The 23,203-nt window shown below is 42.1% G+C and overlaps 1 protein-coding gene across 2 annotated transcripts in view; it reads right to left on the minus strand.

The window, feature by feature from the left end:
* The window catches only part of LAMB3 (laminin subunit beta 3), an 85,724-nt gene that overhangs the window by 41,383 nt on the left and 21,138 nt on the right, over positions 1 to 23,203 (minus strand). Inside the window, exons 1-3 of one of the 2 annotated variants that reach the window (XM_044446961.1) lie at positions 22,302 to 22,401; positions 19,407 to 19,466; positions 16,347 to 16,501 (exon numbers count right to left, since the gene is read on the minus strand). The exons of the other annotated variant lie outside the window; for it this stretch is intronic. Of the exons in view, the coding sequence (XP_044302896.1) occupies positions 16,347 to 16,501; positions 19,407 to 19,434 (183 nt within the window). The 5' untranslated portion in view covers positions 19,435 to 19,466; positions 22,302 to 22,401. Of the gene's footprint in view, positions 1 to 16,346; positions 16,502 to 19,406; positions 19,467 to 22,301; positions 22,402 to 23,203 lie in introns of those variants that run through there. 2 annotated transcript variants of the gene reach the window in all.

The raw sequence follows: 23,203 nt of genomic DNA on the forward strand, positions 1-23,203 counted from the left end.
AAGTGATCATACTTAGATGCCGTCCATGAAAAGCAGCACAGTTTTCTGCAAAGGGCAGAGGAAGTAGAAAAGGCCTAGTCAGTGCCTCCCAGTACCATTTGGCAACCCAATTTTTGTGATGTTTCAAAACAGCCATGGCAGACATATGCATAGGCAGCCATGAGAAAAGTTCATCTAAAAACAACTGAGATGTATTCTTTGTTGGGTTAAAAATCACCCAAAGATAAAAAAAATAAAATAAAATGATGTAACCAAAAAAGTTGGAGATGTCCAGGATGAAACAGAATTGCCACCTTTTCATCTGATAGGGCTGCTCTGTTCTTCCTAGCACAGAGATGTCAGGATGGGAAAAGCTTCACCAGCTCAATTTCTGTATGTTCTGCAGCATTATATGCATGGGAATCCTGCCCAGTACTAGGGGTTGCAATCCTATCTAATGTACTCAATAGCTATGTGATGGCATTTGACTCTTAGTGCTAGGAGCTATTCTTCTGAAAACACCCTAATGCAATTTGTACATCTCTGCAGCAAATCACTGGCATTATAATACAGAGCAAATAGCTGAGCTTCAACAAACAGCACACCTACACACAGAGACATGCACATAGCTTAGCTTCTGCAGAGATCTCAGCTCCATCTCTACTTTAGTTGTCTTGTATATTAGCTGATTATCCCAGTGGCCTTGGAACTGAGGGAAGGTCATTCTACTCATGCAAGAAATATTAAGCTAGCAAAGTTAGCCAGCTGCTCACAGCCTTTTATGGAAATTAAACTAGGGTCACAGCAGAGTGACAATACCTCAGCACAGTTACCCTTTCCTCCTGCTTCCCAGGCACGAGAAAATTTTAAAACTTGGTCAGGGCACTTCATGGTCATATATTTCTGTCTTGTCCCCCAGTCTCTGGCTGTCAATAACCATCCTCTCAGGCCGAAGCTTTCTACAGCTTTACATCTGTGCTATTAATGGAGCTGTTAACTGCTGGCTTTGACATAAATCATGGAGAAGCTAGGACAGTACTTAAGAGTTTAAAAAGAGTTGAAAGATATATTAAGAACGGGCAGTAGCTAGGCTAAGAGGAATGATAAGGCAGCTCACAACAAGGTCATCCATTAAAGCTGGGTTACACAATGCTTTCTTTTTATGTGTCTAGTTCTGCTATAAATAAAGCAACAAGTCACATTATAAAAGACAGTTCCAAAAATAGAATTCTCACATACTCCTATGAGTTGCTGTGAGCTAAGAGCAATGGGTAAGCCATACTGAGCTCCCAGGATCTGAAAGGGCAGCACAGGTTTTGCATGACTCCACTTATCCCTCCCCACCCCCATTACCTTTAAACCACCAAAGTTACCTATAAGTGGAACAAGATTGACTTGGCTGGGAAAGCTGAACATGAACGTTCAATGAATCTTCAAAAGAACTTTTGGAAGATCTGATTCTGTTGCCATCATCACACTTTGAAAATATTGGTAAGTATTACAAGTCTAGAGGAGTTGACTAAACATGTCTATCCCACCCAACCTCCCTCTGATAACTCAAGAGCAACAGGATCCAAAAATCTCTGTCAGCCATTCCTCTGAGGACTGACAGGTTGCTACTGAAGACAAAGAGATGTGCTAAAGATACCTCGTTGGGTTAATCCAGCAGGATCAGTTTAATAGGTCAAGCATTCTTTTCCTACACAGAGATAGGAAATTGCATACCCCATTCTGCCAAAAGAAGAGGTACCTACCTGCTTTGCCATGCATGGAGCAGCAAATATGGGAAACTGGTGCTAACTGGTTTCCCACCATGCAAATGAATGATATATACATACTGTTGTGCATGCCTGTTTATGCAGCACAAAGATTATCCCTTTGAAGAAGAAAAATGGAATGAAAGCTGCCATTTTCACTACCTGGAATAGATGGAACTGGGATCCTAAATGTTGGCGAAGAAACTGATGCTAGCTCCTAGGAATTAGAAATATTTGTTCAGCTCTGCATAGAGCCAGATGGGCGAAAGCCTATGAGGAGTAATTATGAATATACTCTCAGAAATGAACAAGGAATCCTACATTTAAAAAAATCACCAGAGAAGACTGAATGGCAGAAGTCTTTTTTAAAAGCAGCTTGAGCTGATTGGCATCCTAGGTTTGTGCAGGGCAGAAAGCATGCAGACTGTTTTTGTTGGTTTCCCATTGTCTCTATCACCTGCTATAGGCCAAAACCAAGCGATGAACAAGTACCACTCTAACTGTGAGGTAAGAGGAAGGAAGTATGTTATTTTTTTGTCTTCAGGTACCTTAGAACAGTTCTGCTGGCTATTCAATATCATATCCTTCATAGCACCCTAATTTTACTCAATGTCCAAGTGACCAACGTTACACAATGCTGTGGGCTTCATCATTCCCTGGAGGAACATGTACTTTTAGTAGTTTCCTCTCACTCTTCTATTTTTGAGAACATCCATTTTAATCAATGTATCTGTCCTCTTTTACAGAAGACCAGCCCTGTTTGAAGGGCTGCCAGAAAACTGGCCTTTACTTTAAGGTATCCTCTATCGGAAAAGCTCTCCAGTCTGTGCCAGGTATAAAAATAAAGAACCATCAGAAGGGCTTTGCATTTTTCCATCAACTGCAACTGGACATACTGGACGGCAAACAGAACAGGTGGATGCATGGATCACCAGACCATAGTCTTCGACACTATGGTAATATATTGTCTTTCTATTTAAGTTATTAAAATATTTATAGATCTACATCAATACGTATCAATTAGAATATACACCTCTCTCTCGCTCTCTTGGCATTTATCATAGTGGTCTATGATAAGTGAAAAGCTTAGATTTGTCAGCCCCTAGCCCTCTTCCAGATCTACTTTTTCCGATTCAGTGACCAGTTGTCTCATCACCTCTACTTCACACTGTCAGCAGGACTGAGATGGCCATGGTGAGAAGGTGATAGTTGGAAGGTAGCTGCCAGGTTCAGCACAGGAGTGCTAAAGCTGTGCCACTCAATTCCCCTAACTGTTCTTGCTGGGCCCAGCTTGTGAATCCAATAAGGCTAGAGGGCTGGGGCATTAAGAAACCATCCAGCAACCCACACTCAACCTTTACAGAAAGGAGACAGCCTTTATGGTAATGCTACAAAGCCACAGTGGCTTATTAAGCACGCTGGTGCGGTGTGAACCACGCCAGATTCTGGATTCGTGATGGAGGCAACACCATCTGGGCTCCACTAGAAGCAGCAAGATATCCAGACCAAGACTCTTACGCTGTTGCTACTCCAGCTGTGCCCCATAAAAACTTGATTATCCCAGCACAATCAAACCCTCTCAAATATATTAACATCATTATGTGTCAGTAGTACCATGAATCATGTTGCTCATGAAATAATAGCCAACTTCTTTTGCAAGTTCAGTGTATCTATGCAAGGTACCAGAAATTCTGACTTTAGAATGGTATTGTTGGCTAAACCTCACTAAAATTAAAAGAATTTGCTTGGCATGTTCCCAGTTTTTAGGGGGAATGAAAAAAAACTGCCTTCAATCTTGCTGTTCAATCAACTTCAGAAATGTTAAGGCTGATCTTAGCTCTGGACACCATAGTAAGTTCAACTCCGGCTGAGCCCAGTCCCATGAGGGGGTGCATTTCATTATAAGATTCATAAGCTGACATTTTAAGGGATGACATGCAAGGAAATGGGCATGATTCTTTTAAGAGCAGTGGTCATTTCTATTTAAGTCAGCATTATACCTTTAAGCCTCCGGCTTTATTTTTATACATCAAACAGATGTATAAGTTTATAAGAAACAGATGTATAAGTTTATAAGATGTATAAACAGATGTATATCTAATAGTAAAGCCAATAGCATATATTTCAAGCAAAATCCCATTTAGGGAAAGAGCATTTGAGGACAGCAGATATTGGTAACTACACGCACTTTGTGTATGTAGAGCACTGGTGGACATGCAAGTGCTGAGCAACTCGACTTACTAGGTGTATATAGTAACTGTGTGCATATATTCAGCACTATAATAACATGAACTTTGAAAGGTTGACTTGTTATCAGACACCATGCTGAGACACAGAATCTCCATGCTGGATTCCTGGATATAAAACAGCAAGATCCTAGCTCCCATGCAGGCTTTAATATCTTGATAGACTCAGGAACTCCACCATATGGACTAACTGGCATGTTCCATGTCCTTGCATTGCTACAGTCAACACTACTTTTCTATGTGCTGCAACACAAACCTTTTCTACTCAGTAAGCAGAATGAGGTAGTAAAGCTGTTGCAAATTAGCCCAGCACTGACTCCATAGCCAAGAAGCTAGCCATCATCACCCCCAGCTCCAGCGAAGGTGAGACAAGGCAGTGGAAACGCAAGGGTTTGAGAGTGTTCCTGTAAGAGCAGATCCAGAAAATCTGTTTCTAATGGACTGCCTAAAATGCACACCCCAATGGCAAAGGTGGAAGTAAAAACTGAGCAGATCACTAATGGGCTGAATACCAAGGGTGATCTGGCAAGAAACCTGGTCAGTGACCAGCAGTGTTCTTCTAATTTTGGACTCCAGGCAGTCATGAGCACGAAATGTCATTTTCTTAACAGGATGGAAATAGCAGGAAGTATCCAGGAGTCTTGTTTTCAGTGAGTACAGCCATCATCCCCCAAGTACCTCCTTGTGCCTTAGAGACTGAAGGTCAGCTTCAGTCTTTGTAGCATAGTGCGTTCCATCGTTTCTGGTGCCTGTGAGCATTGTCTGCTGTGCCAAAGTTGTGATGTCATGCCGTAGACTTTCTATGACCTGCATTAGAACCCCCAGGTTTTGGTCATCAGAGTGCCAGAAGAATTGGCCCATGCTGCTGAAATCTCTACATGACTCACTGCTTATCCCACCCCAGTGGCAAGTTGCCTTGCTCCTGCTGAGATTACTCAGTCTGTCTTCTCCCAGAGGAAAGTCTGCATGCCAGAATCACTGATGGATCAGCCTCTTACCCACTAAAATCACTGGGTTCCTTGTTTGCCAAAGCCATATGCCATCACTGGATGTCTTGTCTCCCATAATCAAGGACTCATGCTTTCCTTCTTCATTACCTGAAATCAGGAGTGGCAGCACTCACTAGCTCCCCTCTGCAAGAAAGGGATTCAGCCCAGGAAAGACCTATTTCTCTTGCAGGTTCTTGGTGTAAATTGTAGCCTGCACCCCAACTTTGTCATCTTCTTTTGGATGTTTGAAGAAGTGGTCTCCAAAACCACTACTAGGCTTAGAGCGCAGCTTTACTGAAAATTGGCTAATATCCTCATCAAGGAATAGCTTGGTTAAGGCAAGAAAAACCCAACTGGTGTAAAAGTATGAACAAATCCATTTGCTTTCCCCAAAATCAGCTTGTATGTTTAAATAACTGTAAACCTCAATAAACGTGCTATTGTGGCATTATACTTTTCATAATAAAAGTTATGAAATTAATTCAAGGCAAAGCCTTAGGAAAACTTTGCCTTCAAAGTCCTCATGGCAATATCGGAAATAAAATAACAAAATTTAAACACACAATAAGAAACCTTCTGTGACATACATTTGGCTGCCCAAACTCTCCATCTAAGCTAAATGCTGATCAGGTGGCAGAAATCAGGGCTCTCCCATTGCTGAAGTCCAACATGCAGTTCCCTGGTTTGCATGTACCAACTCCTGAGTATGAGTTGTTGAATCCTGAGTTGTCATTATGTAGAAACCTGAAACTGTAGGTGGCTCACCATGAAGAACTCACTAAGAGAAATCATGGTTTGTTGTTAGGATGTGAACTCTGTTTTAATTATGGGTTACTGTTCTGTGTGATTCCCTCACTGCAAAATAACCCCAACCATTCTACATGTGAGTACCCTAGCATCATAAGGGCATCTCAGATACAGGGAGGGGAGGGAGAGGGAAAAAGAGGAGAGAATTAACAACTGGGGTGGGGGAAACAACCAGGCGCTTTGCATGTCTATCTGGCAGACAAATCATGGGTATCTCTGAATAAGGTAACAGCCCAATTCTGGGCTGTCATTATGGGCAGACGAGGTCAAAGCTACAAATTCTTCCTCTTGCCAAAGGCAGGTTATGACTCTGTGTCATATTATTATTTTCTATTATTTTCACTGGCCAGACAGCCTTTCAGAACTAGCGAGCTGTAATGATAGTCCGAAGTACAGTGTATCTTGTATCTGATAAAGCAATCCCTCTAACTCATATTTCTTTTTGGAAACAAGCAACTGCTTGTCTCAAAGACTTGTTCACTTAAGCACTTTCTCTACCACCTAAGAAAAGGTTTGGACAACTTTGCTCAAAAAAACAGATTGGTGAAACCACAATGAACAAGTCAGCTGTTCTTATGAGAATTCTCTGCTGAATGGTAGTGGAAAAAGTATGTCATGCTTTCATTTGGGGGTGCACAAAGATTATTAGTTTCTGCAGCAGATCAAAGTCTTAATAGATGAAAGAAACAGAAAGACCAGGAAATGCTGTTAAGGGTTTAAACTGTATGGATTAGGAACTTATCCTTGTCAGAAGTGATGCAAGCAAGAAGCACCCTACTGGAAAGATTTGCTGTGGTTACGGAAAGCTCCCAGTTCTGTATTTTTGTGTTCCAGGTACAAGGAACTTAACTGGCATTAGGAAAATCAGTATGTGCAGATCTCAATTCAGTACCTATAAAACATGAGTGATCCATTGAATACAGGATCATGACAGTGAATGATGTATGATTTTATGGATTGTATAAACTCCCCAGAGAGCTTCTGCTGTGAGGCAGAATAGATATGAAATAACTAATAGTCACAACAATATCGAATCATCTGCACAGTGCTACATTTGTATAACAGGTTTTATGGAGAAGGTACCATTTGTGTTTATGTCACAGAAGACTTAGGGAAGTTGGCTTAATAATTGTTTCTCTACATAATTTTGCTATTACCAAATACCTTCCTTGGTGCTCACTAAGGCAACCTGCAGCTCCTAATTTTTATTTTTAAAAAAGTTATTTTATATTTTCTTAGTGGAAGCATTAAGGATTATCACATAATCCTAGTGCCACTTAATTTCCCATGAAGACTTCAGGGAAGGTTACTTGTTCCATGAAAGTTATGGTTGTGCCCAGATTAGTTCCTCAAATTTCAAAATGTACTCATGGTCCCCAAAGTTGCCTGCTCTGTGTTTCTACTGCCATAATTTCTGCTCTTTGTTGACTGCTTATGAAATGGTTTTTTAGAAAAGGAAAACAATGCAACACAACATGAAGCAAGGCAGGGCAGGGTGAGGCAAGGCAGGGTGAGGCAAGGCAGGGGCGTGGCGTGGTGAGGTGAGACGAGGCGTGGTGAAGCAAGGTGTGGCGAGGCGAGGCAATCTGCGTATGCATACAGATTAGAAACAAAATGCTGCATACCAATCGCTATCACAGTCACCTGATTTCACTGATCGGGAAATCTGATTTTGTCCAGGACCATTTCAAGTACTGCAGTGCAGGCAGGGTGAAGCCTCCTCGGCAGGTAGCACAGTAACAAATTGTGCTACCTACCATCACACCTCAGCCAGGTACGGTACTTGTAGCAGTGGGAACCTGGACTTCACTGAGAGCATGCACCTGCATGGCAACATTGCAGATACTCCAGAATGCCCTGCCAGCCCCACTCTCTGGGAAAGCTGTCCAACTTCTATTTCGTCCTGAAGGGTCCTCAGTGCAAAACAGGGCAGGAAGCTGCTCTCAACCACCCACCCTCCGGCCAATTCTTAGAATCCGCTGAGCAAGTGCAAAATCCTCTCAGTGAGTCTTTTTGAGACAGGCAGGCCAACCATACCTTCTGTCAGAGCAACCCTTCAGTGAGCCAATGTGGTGGTGGTGAAGAGAAGGAGTAAGAATAGGAGTGTGTTTGATGAGGGAAGGAAGGTGAAACAAAAGGAAGGCGGCCTGCAACCAGGCAAGGGGAAGGTGAGGAAGGGAAGGGGATTGGTGGCACAAGGCACTGTGTGTACTTACCCTCCTTAGGTGATATGAAAGCTTTTGTTGAGGCTGTAGCAGCCCACAACCTGCCCAGCATGATTCCACATAGTATCACCTCAAGGAGCTGTAACACTGGAGAGCAGTTCTCCATACCAACATCAGCAGCAACCAGCAGACAGTAAAGCCTGCTAGGCTAGGAAGAAAGGCTGCCCACCATTAGCAGATAAGCAAGTTCCACTGAATTCCACGGGACTTGATTCTAAGGAAGAATGCTTAGGGCAGCAACCAAGAAGACGCTGCTTCCCTCGGCTTGCCCAGTGCATACTATACATATATACATAGTTCTCTTATCTTCCGTATCTCAGAGGATAAAAGCATCTTCTCACTCTTTGAGATTATCATGTCCTAACAGTCCCTCACTGCCAGGCAAGATAATCATGAAAGTCAGTGTCCTTGACCTAAGACAAACAACGTCTTAATATCCATGGTCTCTCTTATGATAAACACTGAGAAAGTTAGGCTGGTGAGTTCATGTATAAGCCTCCAAGATTATCTGGCCTCACCACGAAAATGTTGGAATGCTGAGATACACTTCACACAAAGATGAACATAGATTGACCTGCCATCATTTTTTTCCCACCCCAAGAAAACATCAGTAGGTTCAAAATATCACCTTACATTATCTGTTAATGCTTCCATTACAATTTTAAGGAGAGTCACAGGCAATATGCCTGTCACATGGAAGGTGAGGTACCAAAACCAGAAGTTAGTTGAACAAATTGAATGACCTCAATAAACTAACCTGCCTTTAAAGTAAGAGCCAGTGTAGCATAGAATTTAGTTGCTGGACAAGGAGTTGAGAGATCATGGTTCAAATGTCTACAAAGTCAAGAAACCCAATGAGCAAATGGGCCAGTCAGTATCTCTCAGCCATGCCTACCTCACAGGAATGTCAGAAACATCAAATTAGGGAGTGCCAGGTATCCTACCATGAGCATCTTGAAGAAGGGACAAGGTGACATGTTAATAAATTACTTGCAAACCTCTGTATGTCCTCTTGAGCACCTTGGAGGGGAGGTAGTATACAAATGTGGAATAAATAAATAAAATATATGGATCTGCCTAGGAATTAAAGTTTCCACCAAGGATCCTTCTCTGCATGCCACTGTAATCCATGACGGGGCAGAGAATGGCAGAGAGAAAAGGCCCTTTTAGTGGTGCCACATGAACAAAAGGGTGGCCTGCCTTGCACCTAGATTGGTATCCAGGCATTCGGTGGATGCACAGCTGCTGCTTTATTTTATTTCTGCCATCTCTATTTTAACTGGATGTAGGATTGGTATTATTGTTGTTGTTGTTGTTGTAATGCATTGGAAATTTAGCAGGAAGGTGTTTTTCCTAAATAAAATACACTGCATAACAAGCAGAAATTTAGGAGAGGAAGACATCTCCATAATGCTGTCAGTGTACTAGAAAAGACTTTGCCTGTTAAATTCCTCCCTCTCCCCCAACTACTCAAAGAACAGGAGCCCTTTTGGGAAGGGGTGAAGCAAAAAAGAACCTCAGATGAAAACACAGAGCTGTGCATCCACCAAGCAAGGTTTCGAGATCACGCGCCTTCAAATCACTAAATGCTCTTTTTCGTATAAATCCAGTGGTGGATATGTAAGCTGCACTTTGCCTCCTCCTGGGCTACAGGCTGCCACTGTGGGGTACAAAGTATAAAGGTTAGCAGGAATCACAGCCAAAGTAGAGGCAGCAGACAAGGGGCTCAGGGTTGGAGCACTTCCATCAGCAAGGAACTTACAGGATTGCAAAAGGCCTTGGGACACAAAACACACACTTTGGGACACTTCCCTGATTGGCACTAGACTCAGACAGTGCACATTGGCCAGCAGGACAGAGTGTGAGGAAGGCAAGCAAGCACAGCCCCTCCTTCCATACCCTGTGCAGAGGTTGCAAAAATGGACTTTCCACTGTTTGGCACAAAAAAGGGGAACGTGCTTTATGAAAAGTATGCCAGGCAGCCTGTGGTTTCAAAATTAAGCCACTCATCTGCTAAAAGGGGAGTAATGCATGCTAAGTAGAGATGGGATCACAATATCCCATGTCTCCCCAATCCAACTGGCCTGATTTGAATATTATGCAAATAGATTGGTAAATATGCAAATCAAGCAGATCCATTCAGGTATTTTTCACCAACTGCTTTGGGGTTCTGGAAGATGTCACAAAGGCTGAGTGGGGAGGAATGATTTGCTTTTGTGAAAAATGGCCTCTCTCATAAATTTGGCCTACCTTTCAAATGTGAAAGGTTCAGGAGTGCTGTCCTTGTTTGCATCTGGCTACCTAGAACTACCTGTTTGTGCTCCTGCTACTCCCCACAGAGCTCTCAGCCTTTAGAAATTCCAAAAGGGGTGGAGAAGGGAGTGTTAAAGATTAGACCCTTCATAAGGGCATATTAGAAACAAAGCTTTCTGCTTGAGCTTCTACAGCCTCAGTTAGAAGAAAATGGAATGTTCCCAGAACAGCTCAAATGTATGCAGTTACTTGACAGGAAATCCCACTGAACTGAGTAAGTGTTGGGAAAATTTGGGTAAATCCTGTTTGAAAAGCATTACTCCTGTGTGCCTTTGCACTGTGGGATCAAATCCTGTCTTCCTTCTCAAAACCAAGCTGTCACTGTTTAAAATGGCATTCCCCCACTCCTTTCTCTCACCTTTAGCTGTAGGCTACAATAGGCCATTTTAGCCCAAATATACATTATAAATAGTCATTGTTGGAATTCAGTTTACAATAATCTTTTGATAGCCTGGAGGGCTTCATGTGCCCTGATCATGCAGAATGTTTAGAGTCGAGATAGGGGTCTGAGCTTATCATGAATAGTTTCTAGTGGCTTGAATTTGCATGTCTGAGCAGACCTGGAGATGGGTTCAAGTTACTCAACTAAAGTGTCAATACTAATCTCATTGTTACAGTGTGATTGACAGACATTTCTTTATCTGTTCTGTATGTGATGACCTCAGAATCTTGTTGTAATCTCTGCATTCTGTCATCAATTGCCCTGTTCCTGTGTACCTATAAATGCCCTGTAATGGTATTGAAGCTTTGCAGCAGAGTTCATCTCTGCTTGCCTGGTAATGCAGCCTGCATTATCGTGAGTGTACCCCGGGAACCTTGGGGTAAAACAATAAAGCCTCAGATGGTCTGGACGCTTGGTCTTTCCCACGAACCCAAGTTTTATTCCCCCTTCTCAAATTGAGATTCCAGGATTCTGACAGTAGAAATCATTTCAAGTAAATGTGCATAGAAACAGGCTGAAAATCTACAGTCCTATGCACTGACCTGTGACCTGCTTGGCAAAAGGCCACATTGATGCTGCTTCAGAATGAATACTAACCGGCCATCTTTGCTTAGATTGTGAAATGAACTGAGTTCTTTTCTAACTCCATTCAGGATGGTGCAGCTCCAGGCTTGATAGCATTTCAGGCAGCTGATGAAATGGGCTGTAGTCCATTAAATTTTATGCCATAACTTTCATTTCTAAGATACACCAAAATGTTTTGCTGTCTTTTAACATAACTACCCCTTAGCAAGATTTCTTTTGAATGGATCAAGACCTTTTTACTTAATCAATGTTTTAAAGTTAATTAATTTTAATGGTTTATTTATTTAATTCATTTTAACTATGTTATTGTACACTGTCGTGGTATAGTCAATGTATTTATTTGTTTAGGATTGGTGGGTTTTTAATGCTTGTAAACCACCCAGAGAGCCCTCTGGGTTATTAGGGAGGTATATAAATGCAAATATTGAATGAATGAATGAATGAATGAATGAATGAATGAATGAATCACCATGTCAATAATCAGCAAATGTAGCAAGGACCAGAATACATTATGTCTTTCTTCTGCACACATGTGAAATATGCAGGGGCATGAACAAACCTCACTTCAGGCAATAATGGCCTCATCAAGGGTTTGATATCATCACATTTCTTTAGTAGGAACACCCCACCCCATCCCATATTCAGAGCTCTGACAGAAGGCCAAGAGCTAAGTTTGCCATGCAAATTTAGGGACCTGGGCTACCAAATGTCTTTCAGATAGTGCCCCTGTGCCTTTCACAGCTGATATGTGAAAATTTAGCAAATTCAGGTGATTCCTTGGCATGATGGAGAAAACTACCACGTTTCTACACTTCTGGAAATTGCAATAAACACAAAAGTACCATCAGAACTTCATGGACCTCCAGGAGAGATTTCCTTCAAATGTAGCCAAAACACCTGAATTATTATTATTTTTTTTAATGCTTGAAGGTGTGACTTCAGCATGCCTCACCAGAGTGGTCTAATCTATGTCAAACTCAGCCCTTGGTTTGGAATTCATAATCTTCTCTTTCCCAGCACACATACACACTGCTTTTCCCAAAATGTTAAGGAAGCATGGAAGTGAATTGCAAATCTCCATTATCTTCTAAAAGTTAGCCCCAAAAATCTGAAATGGAAGGAAACTAAGAGACAGACAGCCCGAATGATTTAAAAAATGGCGAGCCTACATGACATGAAGTGAAGCCTACATGACTTTTGGAGAAAGGACAGAGAAAACAAGGAACTGAGGCAACAAGAGACTAACCAGAAGGAAGCTGGAATGAAGAAACGTCACATGACGTAAAGCCAAAAGAAGCTGTATGCTGGGAGGGCAGGAAGCAGAAATGCTGGGGAAAGACAAGACACTAAAGGTGGTTTTTGCTAGAATTAGATCTAGACTCCCAGTAGGGGATTCTGCCAGGTGCATCTTCTAATGCATGGATGGGCAACTTATAGCCATCAAAATATTTCAGCTTACAACTTCCAGTAGGGCTAGCTAGGATAGCCAATCATGAAGAATTATGGAAGTTGTATTCCAAAGCATCTGGATGACCACAAGTTGACCTTCTTTATTCTAATGTCACTGTAGTACTGGCTTTTGGCGAACATAACAGGATATTAAAAGCCAAAGAGCAATGTACAAGCTGGGGGAGGGTGGATTTCATATGCTGCTTTGAACAACTTAGTTCATTCTTCAGTTACACACTTTACTCATATTATGGCAACTATATACATTAATGCAGAGGTAATCTTTGTTCAGGAAAATAGTAGTTTGAAGCAATCCTAAATAGAACAGTATTAGAATTGCATCTAGTTTGAAAAAACTGTTTAACTACCATCCCTTCCAGTCCAAATCAGTACATCAAAAAAAGGATTCTAATCCTGTCTCAAATTTACACAGCCTGAAAGCAATCTTAAAACTATCTCTATACAGAAAGTCATTAGCCAGTAATATCCTCACAGTTACTATGATGAGTCAGCTGTAACAGTAAGTATGAATACAGTGTGGAACTGCTGGAATCGTATGACAAGTTAGTCACCCTTTAATACCCTTTGACCTACTTCTTGTTGGTTACGGCAAGTAAAGAGGAGTAAAATATTTACCACCTTTTCAATACATGTTTAGGGATAAACAGGGGTTCTAATCTGTGCTAGAAGAATAGATACTCTGTGTCTGTTGCTAGAAGAAGAGGGACACACACACGCACACACACTGAGCATAGAGTACTAATATGTGATCTATTGTGCATGTTATAGAAGCTCACAATTAGTTATCGCTCCATGGACCTCCCCTCTCCATAAATTCCTCTCAATTCAAAATCAAACATTGTACCAACCACGTCTGACTATGCTGATAAACCCCCTTGAACTCTCATGCCTGCAGGCACTCACAGGGGTGTCTTTTTGGCTGCAGCTAGGCCACTGTCCTAACATTTGATTCAGGCCTTGTTTGAAATGTGCTATTACTTTGCCTTCCGCTGTTACTCCATTTCAGCTCAGATGCCCTGAGACAACTGCATCAGAACAGCCAGAAAGTGCCACCATTATTCGCCAAACAGATTGATTTCCATCTGCAGCTACAGGTATTTGTTCACTTGCAAAAGAGTTAATAGGAAAGTCAAAAAGGCTGGAACCAACAGCAATGACATTGGGAAAGAAAGCAATGGGCTGGCCCTAAGCACAGGTAGGGCTTCCACCTTAGAGAAATTCACGTTGCATGTTTTTCCCTGATACACTACTCAGAGGAACATGTATGCATGGTGGACAGATCATACAGTGACCCTATACTGGGGGTGCTGAAGCTCTTTTAGCTCACGAGCCAATTTCCATTTCAGAGTTCTTGGGGGCCACATTCCAGTGGTGGATGGGCCAAAGGAGCAGGATCAAAAATACCTTTATATTTTAGCTTACGACTCACACTGCCAGTAATTAAGTCTTTGGACAAGCATTTCAAGCTTTTATGAAAGAAGAATACTGAATAGCCAGGTAAAAAGCAAACAGCTGATAGTCCAGAGAAGAGGATAAAGCTACAGGACAGGAGTACCACAGTATGAGATACCCCAGAGAGCTGGTTAGGATTCCTGGAGGGCTAGATTTGGCCCAGAGCCTGAGTTTCTGAAGGCGTCTTCTGAACCCCATAAGTTTATATGAAGGCTCCTGTTGTCACTATACCCTATACATATATTGTGAAAGGCTGTATGAGCCCAAGGTGCATTCCTATGTCTCGTGTCCTGTACTGTGTAGCCAGGCCAAGTGTTAACCAGCCCTCCATGTCCCTGCACATGCACATTTGCATAATGGAAATAGAAAGTCAGACAACCATTCTGAAATTTTGAGGAAGAATGGCAAAGCAGGCAGGCAGGCAGGTAGGCAGGCAGGCAGCAGGCAGGCAAGAGAGCGGCATTCTCTTAGATATGTGGGAGAAGCATCTGCCTACGTAAAGAGTTGAATCCAATCTGAAACTTCCCCTTCTTCCTTCTCTTTCAGCAAAGCTTCAGGATCCACCCTCAGGGTGGCTCCTGCTGATTGCAGGCTAAGGGCCAGGAACACCAAACTGTAAATGATCTGCTTCCTTTGTGTCACCTGGCCAAGTCAAGGAGTTTGCACTGCACTCCTGTCCATTCCAGTTCTGAACCCGCCCCCCTTTTAGATCTGTCAAAACACAGCTCCCACTTTTCAACCTATCAAATTATTTACTCCTGCAAAAGGTAAACTTTCTCCTTTTGCATGTTCCCAAAATTGTAGAATCTCAGGAGCAGTACAAAAGTGAGGACTCCCCAAATGAGCTCCCCAAAAATAACCCAAGGATCTTGCTGTGAGGGGAAGTTTGAGGGGCTATTCCATTTTCCCACGTAAGGATCACTCATGGCTTTGGAACCATTTGGAACCATTTGTCAAATAGTTCCAAAGGAAGAATTAATTTGGATGTGTACCTGCTGGACCTGGCTAGTGGGCATGCCCATTGCATTATATTTATCCCAGAGTCCCCATGCACACAACAACACTACACTAGGGTCACAGGTTTCTGCAAAATCTGGTGAGAGATTGAGAGAGATAGAAAGAATGTGAGAGGGAATATTTATGTGGCCAACTCTTTGGCACATTATGGAAAGGGGAAAAAAGGACAATCAAAGCAGGCCCTCCAAAGTCCCTATGGAGCACCTTGAAAGGACTGTTTGTAGCTGCCAAAACAGGGATTATTAGAAATAAAAGGAAAAAGCCACAAGAAGACAAAATGGTTCTCAGTCAAAGCAGGTATGCAGACAACCTGGTGCTCCCATGGTGCCCCTGGGATAGCTGCAGGAGGATTGAGGAGGGGAAAGAGGACTAGCAACTCACATTTCACCCAATTTTCTGTCAGGCAAATAATGGGGCTTCAGCATTCATCTATAGTGCATGGCTTGTACCTCTGTGTGGGTAATCATGTCATCTGAACCTGGTTATTATGTACTCTCTTCTTAAAATGTGTGTAGGAAAGAAATAGCTTTCTTTCCTACACATCTGACAGAAATAGCTAATGCTATTGTTAAATTTACATGGGTCAAAAGGCTCTGGAAGTCAAAACTGAATGGATGTACTGTGTGATATTCAGTTGGCACACTGACTATGAATGCGGTAGACATGCATTCCATTCTTAGTAGATGCTGAGGCATGTAGAAGCTGACCTAATAAGGATACACATTGAAACAGAAATGTGGCATGGAATATTACTGTTTGTTGGAACAAGTTAGCTCTTGATCCATGTTGAATGCATTGTGTGCAGCCCCATGGTTTGATTCCATAAGGGGAAACAACCCACTTTGTACATAAGGAGGATTCTGCCTCACTCAGGCAGGTGAAGAAGCTAATGCTTTAATGCTCCGCAGACAGGTAAGGACATTTTTTACGTACCCCAAGGACCTTGAAACACATTGGTGCCAAAGTAAATTGTCAATTTTGCCTCTTTCTATTTAAAAAGATGGTGGTTTTGGTTAAAGAAGTCCCATATCCATTCTTTTAAAAATGATCTGGGCCATACATACTTCCCCATAAGGAGTGCAGTAAGTTTCGGGCTGGACAAGTCCACAGGTAGAGGAGGCTTTCAAATGATGGATTCTTCCAACAAGAAGGTCTCTCACGGGTGGGTAACATGCCCCATGTGAGCAGGTACTCTGTGCAGCCAGGAGGTGTGGAGAAACTAGAATCAAACAAGAACTGGACTTGAGTAATAGTGTAAGTTAAGATAAAAAGGGAACATAAGCACAACATTTAGTGGCAATGTAAAGCCTAAATGATTCACAGAATGAGAGATAACAAAACAGGTAGTTCGGTCGCTGACTGACCAAGGAAGTAGGAAATAATTCAGACTTCATTCCTTAGGCTCAGTTCAGACAACATGATAACCTCCATTCAAGGGCTGAGTCATTAAGCCATTGATTGTTGTTGAAATATTGGTTATTGGTTGGGTTCACACGACACTACAAACAATTCAGCACTGTTTGCATGGCACAGAGATTCTTTGCTTCAACTTAGCAGTCTGACAATCACATGGTTTACCAGGCAGCACAGTTTCCACACTCACAGCTTTATCCTCGTGGCCTATCCACATATCCCAGCAGACCCTGCAAGCAAAATTGTTCCCCTTTCCCTATTCTTGCCTACGGACTACAGCAGTCTCCTTCTGATTGGTCTCCTGCTTCGGTGGGTGCCCCTCCTTCTTCCTCCCGAGTGTATCTTCATGTCTTCCACACTCCCCAGCTGTTCCAGCCCCCACAGAGATTTGGAAGCAGTTTCCCTCCTTCCAAAAGTAAAAGTAAACAGTGACACAAACACACCACTATGCCAATGGAAATAAAGTGAGCAATGATGCATCTATTGCTAGGGTGCTGAAGGAAGCAGAGATTGAAGGTTAGAAGTGGCTACTTAAGTGGCTGCTCTTGTTAGTGATCCTGAGTATGGATAACCAGAGAGGCAATGGTGAAGCATGGAAACATTAGAATAGATCATTGATTCTCTCTTGATTGAGAAACTAATCCTACCATGCAGGAACTGCATCCAGACAACAAAACAGACACACAACAGTAATATTTTACTGCAGCTTCTTGTGTCATGCAAACCCACCTATTGTGTTGTCTGAGCTTAGCCATGCTAACAAACCATAGTTTGTTTACCATGAGCAACCCACAGTTCACAACCATAGGTTCTCTTCCAGAGTTGTTTGTACTTAACAACCCATAGTTTCTTAACATGGTTGTGTCCTGACAGGATCTGCAGAGCAGCATGGCTCCCCAAGTGGCTTCTTAGAGCAGGCAGCCTGCTTCACATTGCCAGTACTTGAAGGAGTGGTACCAAGCCTAGAGGTGCTTGCAAGGGTTAGAATAGCTACAATTATGGGAACCAGCTGGAAGCCACAGGAGGTCATATTAACCGTTGCTTAGGCCTGCCTAGTTTTTTGCTGCAGCAATGAAAGTCTTCATTGTGGATGTTCTGGGTTCCTAATATGGGTTCTGCCTCCAGACCTGCAAATTCTTCATCTGTGTCTTGACTCCAGCCTATTCCTGATTCTGCCTTGCTCCTGGTCCTACCATACCTTCACCAGGTACCTGATCTTTGTTTGCTTCTGACCCTCACCTCTGGTTCTGTCATACTTTGTCAGTATCTGACCTTTGCCTATTCCTGTCTCTGCCTTCACCTCTGGTCTTACCATACCTTGTTAGTATGTTTCTGTCTCTGCCTTGCCTTTGGACCTGCCATGCCTTGGCCTTATCTGACTTCAGCTTTGCCTCCGACCCGATCACATCTCACCAAGGCCTTCATCACCACTGGTCCTGATTCAATAGTACCTTACATTCAACTCATGCTCAGTCCTTAGGGATAGGTTATCATGTTGTCTACGAGTAAGCCCAGCTAATGGGCAGTTCACACATCACATTAACCTACCCTGGCAATAAGCCATGATGGACTGGTTATTTTGAGAACAAGCCACAGTGCATCCAGCAGACAACCAGACACACCATGGGCTGCTTGCCCCATGCTTCACACATCCCAGGGGACATCGTGGCAGGAATGCCTTGTCTTCTCCCCACTGCTAGATAGAAAGCCATGCTTTGGCTCATGGCAGACTTTTCCTTTATACTTTTTCCTTTCTTTTTTCTAAGTCCCTGACAAGAAGGACCCATTGCTATGTCAAAATCCTTTTTGAAAGAGGACCCAGAGTTTTGACAACTAGCTGTCAAAGCCCCTTTTCCCTGGAATGTACTTTTCACTTTCCTGAGCAGCTGCAATCTCAGAAAAAAGACAGCAGCTGCCTCACATGTGCCTCACTCTGAAGATTATGAGGACAAGAACTAGAAAGAGAAACACAAGAATCTCTCTGAAAAGGGAGTATAAATCTAACCCCCTCTTTTTATAAGCAAAGATCATTTGTGCCACAACAGCTCATCCTTGGACGACTGTCAGGGCAAAAGAAAGGGGGCAGGGAAGAAACTTGTCTGGACCCTCTCTGAGTTCATGTCCACAGTTAATACTGCTGTATCATGACAGCAAGTATCCTCCAGGACACTGACCCAGCTGATGCTTCCCTCCTTTAGACCCCTGCAAGTGTGACCATAATGGCACTTTAGAAAATATTTACTGGAAAAAAAATTCAAGGGCTGGCCAACTAGACAGCCCCTTGAGTGTGCCACTCAGGCCCTTTGCAGCAGCACAAACTAGACTGCCAACAGCAACAGAATGGTATTTTTGGTTTTTTGTCTTTTTGCTGCTCTTGACTTGCTCCTCACTGACCACTTTGTTTTACCCAAAGCAGGCTCACTTGTCTGGGTTCTGATGACACAACAATCCACTCTGGGTAAAAGAAAGTTGAGAACAGCCCATGGGTTTTCAGGGTGGCTTGTTTGAAGAAGAAAAACAAAAAGAGAGCCTATAGTTGCTGTAGTTCTTGAGAGTGATCTGGACAGAAAGTATATGATTTTATCCAGCTTCATACTGAGATTATATGTAAGCACATTTGAACAACAGAATTTACCTTTCACTCTAACAATTGCCAACTTTCAATGGCTTTTCTTCTTTTCTTTTAAGATACATGCTTAGGAAACACTCACCCAGAAAAAAAAGAAATATCCACATCATGATGTTGTGATCCTACAACCTTAAAGAGTCACCTGAGAAAAAAATATAAAATAAATTCAGTGATATAAAGAAAGACATGGAATGTACAAATTCCTTTACTCCTCCCTTGGCACCAACTTTGCACCATGGTTTTGCAATTAGGTAATTTTTGTCTGATAGGTTCAGTGCAGCAAGAAGCAGAAAAGAGAGGTAAAAGGATGTTGTCACTCCACAAGAAGTTCCTTTAGCAATCTAGACTTTCCGTTCATTTCACTGAATACAATTTTGTGCACAAAAAGAGATGCATCATGGGCACATGTGAACCACCACCACCCTTTGGTGAATGGGATATCCCACTAACCTACCCTTACAATAAGCTAGAGTGGGTTGGTTTTTGCCTGAACAACCCACAGTGAGCACAACAGAAGACTTAGCTTATGGTGGAATTCACATATATACTGCTCTGTATAAACTATGCTGTTTTGCTCTGCCTGTTTCCAAAAGAAAAAAAAAGTGACAAATAGACATCCCCCCACCAAAAAAAAAAAAACACCCTTTGTTGAGGGAGAACAAAAACCAGCATTAGCAAATGGACCCCTTCTTCCTGAGCACATAGTTTTATTTTATTTTCCAATTTATATGCTGTTAAATAGCCCAAAAGGACTCTCTAAGTCACTAACAAGGTGCAAGTACAGGGGGAAGAGGGAAGGAAATCTGTTGGAGTAGAGTGAGCACAACCAGTTGTTAAATTTGGGTTTTGTAAAATCTGCAAAAGAGGATGGTTTTTGCTTGGTGCCAAAATGAAAGTAGAGACGGCACCAGGTGAACCTCTTTAGAAAGCCAGTTCCAAAGGTTGGGGGCAGCCACTGAGAAGGCCTTCCTCCTAAAATATTGGGAAAAAGTTGAAGCATTGGCATAACCTGGACCTATTGTGCAGGGTGGGATTGGGACACTCAAACCAATAAAGATGTCACTGCAAAGAGAGGATAAAGTTACTATCACTTTTTGTGGGCCTTTATTTTTACTTGCCATCCCTTCCTTTCATGGCTGTCACATCAAAGCAAAGGGAGAAAACTTTGTTTGTTTGTTTGTTTGTTTGTTTGTTTATTTATAGTTTTCATAAGCCATCCAATACCAGAATCTCTGGACAGCTTACCAAAAAAAAAGTTCCCCTCTAGGTCTATGTCCAGGACTAGTACCTAATGAACTTTTCCTGGGTGTTTTTGAGGGCTCCCACTAGCTGTCAATCTGGAAAGTATAGATTGGAATCTTGGAGCAGGGGTAAAAGGGGGAAGGAAAAATGATGTGGCAAAACAAAAAGAAATCATGATCAGAAGCATCAGACTAGTGACAGTTGCCCCAAAGTGCAACCTGGAAATTATGGGTGAGCCAGCACTGGTGCTTGCCTAGTGGTTTCCCCACAGTTCCCCACTTGGGTATTAAGAACATGAATCCAAGAATTGGTACAACAACCCCTAAATTAATCTTAGGTCACCCTATGATGGGTTGTTGTATTATGTGAACCCATCAGTGGGTGACCTATGAGTGAGTCAGTGGGGAAATCAACTCATTCAGTGTCTGCTGCCTTCGGACATAAAGATGTTGTGTATTAGCATCTACTACTTTTAATATCACAACTAATGTACCATAAGAAAACTTCAGATGCAAACATGATGACCAGGAGAGGAATAAAATCCATCTGAGATGCCAACTGTGTACTCAGCTGTATTGACACACATCCAATGTATAGCTGTTCTACAGCACAACATGAATTGCATGGCTCACGAGAACATTTATGAGTATCCTACACAAAACCTGCCCACGCATATGTATAGCATAATTTTCACTTTTAGTCTTGTTTTTCACATAATCTTAGGTCACCCTATGATGGGTTGTTGTATTATGTGAACCCATCAGTGGGTGACCTATGAGTGAGTCAGTGGGGAAATCAACTCATTCAGTGTCTGCTGCCTTCGGACATAAAGATGTTGTGTATTAGCATCTACTACTTTTAATATCACAACTAATGTACCATAAGAAAACTTCAGATGCAAACATGATGACCAGGAGAGGAATAAAATCCATCTGAGATGCCAACTGTGTACTCAGCTGTATTGACACACATCCAATGTATAGCTGTTCTACAGCACAACATGAATTGCATGGCTCACGAGAACATTTATGAGTATCCTACACAAAACCTGCCCACGCATATGTATAGCATAATTTTCACTTTTAGTCTTGTTTTTCACATAAGCAAAACTGATTCTAAAACAGGGGTACTTATATGTGCTCTTTAGCTTGTAACTTGTAACTGCTCAATTCACCTTTTATCCTTTTTTAATATCCTACAAAGATAAGACTCTATCCAAAGCATTAACCAACTGCAGTTAGTTTTTTAAAGTGCTTTCTGAAGGGAACAAAATATACAACATGTCTTTTCAGACTACAGAAAAGCTAGTTATTTCAAGAATACATAAGGTACTTATGGTTATATCTTTCATAAATGAGCACAGGACACAACGGTAATTCTATAGAGCCAACAAGCTGCTCTGTAAAACTTTATCTGCAGCATGTGCTGTTGATCCCAGCATTTAGTACTTTTTGTTTTGTTTTTGTTCATCGTGGATAACAAGTATCTAGAATGTTTTTGTTCATTCTGGATAACATCTTCCTTCTTGAAGTGCTGCAAGCTACTTAGGATGAGTGACTCAAAACAAGCTGTAAATTCTGTTTTTGTTACCAAACCAAATCTCCATAATCAGGAGCCCAGAGGCAGCTGAAAGCACACCAGTAATCTTTCAGCTAAGATTCAGAAATACCTTGGCATATATTCCAGGCCAAAAAGCATGATTTACAGCTCCCAGTACCCCACTGCATAAACATACCTGCGCTGTGCTCTTGTTGCTTAAACGGTCAACCTGAATCCCTGCCCTGGTCTCCTGAGCGTAGTCTCTCCCTCTCTGCTTTTAAGCAAGCCTCACCTGGGGAAGTAAGTTCCTGTGGGTGTAGTAATGATGATAAAATGAGTGATTCAATGCGTTCTTCAGACAGACACACCCGTATTCTGTATAACTCATTATACTTCCTAGACAGCAAGCACCTGCAGGTTCACTGTGAAATGAACCAGAGAGCTTTGCACCAACTAAGCAGGAGACACAAATTCAAGAATGTACAAAACAGTTATTTTAAAACATCTGATGGAGATTGGTTTCATTTTGTTTCATTGCACCAACAGTAGAAAAAAAGAGTGCACACCTTTCTGGAAACAAAAAGAATGCATAAAGGATGAAAGCACTGTGCAAAACAAGATGAACTGACAATCAAAATTTTTGAAATGTACATATCAGTGATGGCCAAGAGCCATATAGTAGATGTTCATGACACCACTAAGACCACAGAACATGGGGTGGGGGGACGATTATGCCTGTTGATCTGTACACATGCACACAATTAGCTGTTTGACAGGAATTATATTCAGTGGTCTGATTGCTAGTAAATACTGCTTTCCTCCATAACACCAGGCCTCCTGGAACATCATCAGAATCGACAACTGAGGGGTTACTGATCACTGTGCAGTCTTTCTCCACTTTAGCCACCGAAAGGCCACATATTTCATTTTTCTGCTTTCATACAAGGTTGACTTTTTATTGGTGTTGCTTGTCTGCCCTTAAACAGCAGCCCAATGCACAGAACATACAACAGATAGCCACATGTTACGTTAATGTTCAAAGATGCATTCCATTAGAAAAACTGCTTGCGATTCACAATATTTTGTTAACTCTTAGCT

Source organism: Varanus komodoensis, unplaced genomic scaffold, assembly GCF_004798865.1.
Source record: "Varanus komodoensis strain SLA01 unplaced genomic scaffold, ASM479886v1 scaffold1, whole genome shotgun sequence".
Taxonomy (NCBI): domain Eukaryota; kingdom Metazoa; phylum Chordata; class Lepidosauria; order Squamata; family Varanidae; genus Varanus; species Varanus komodoensis.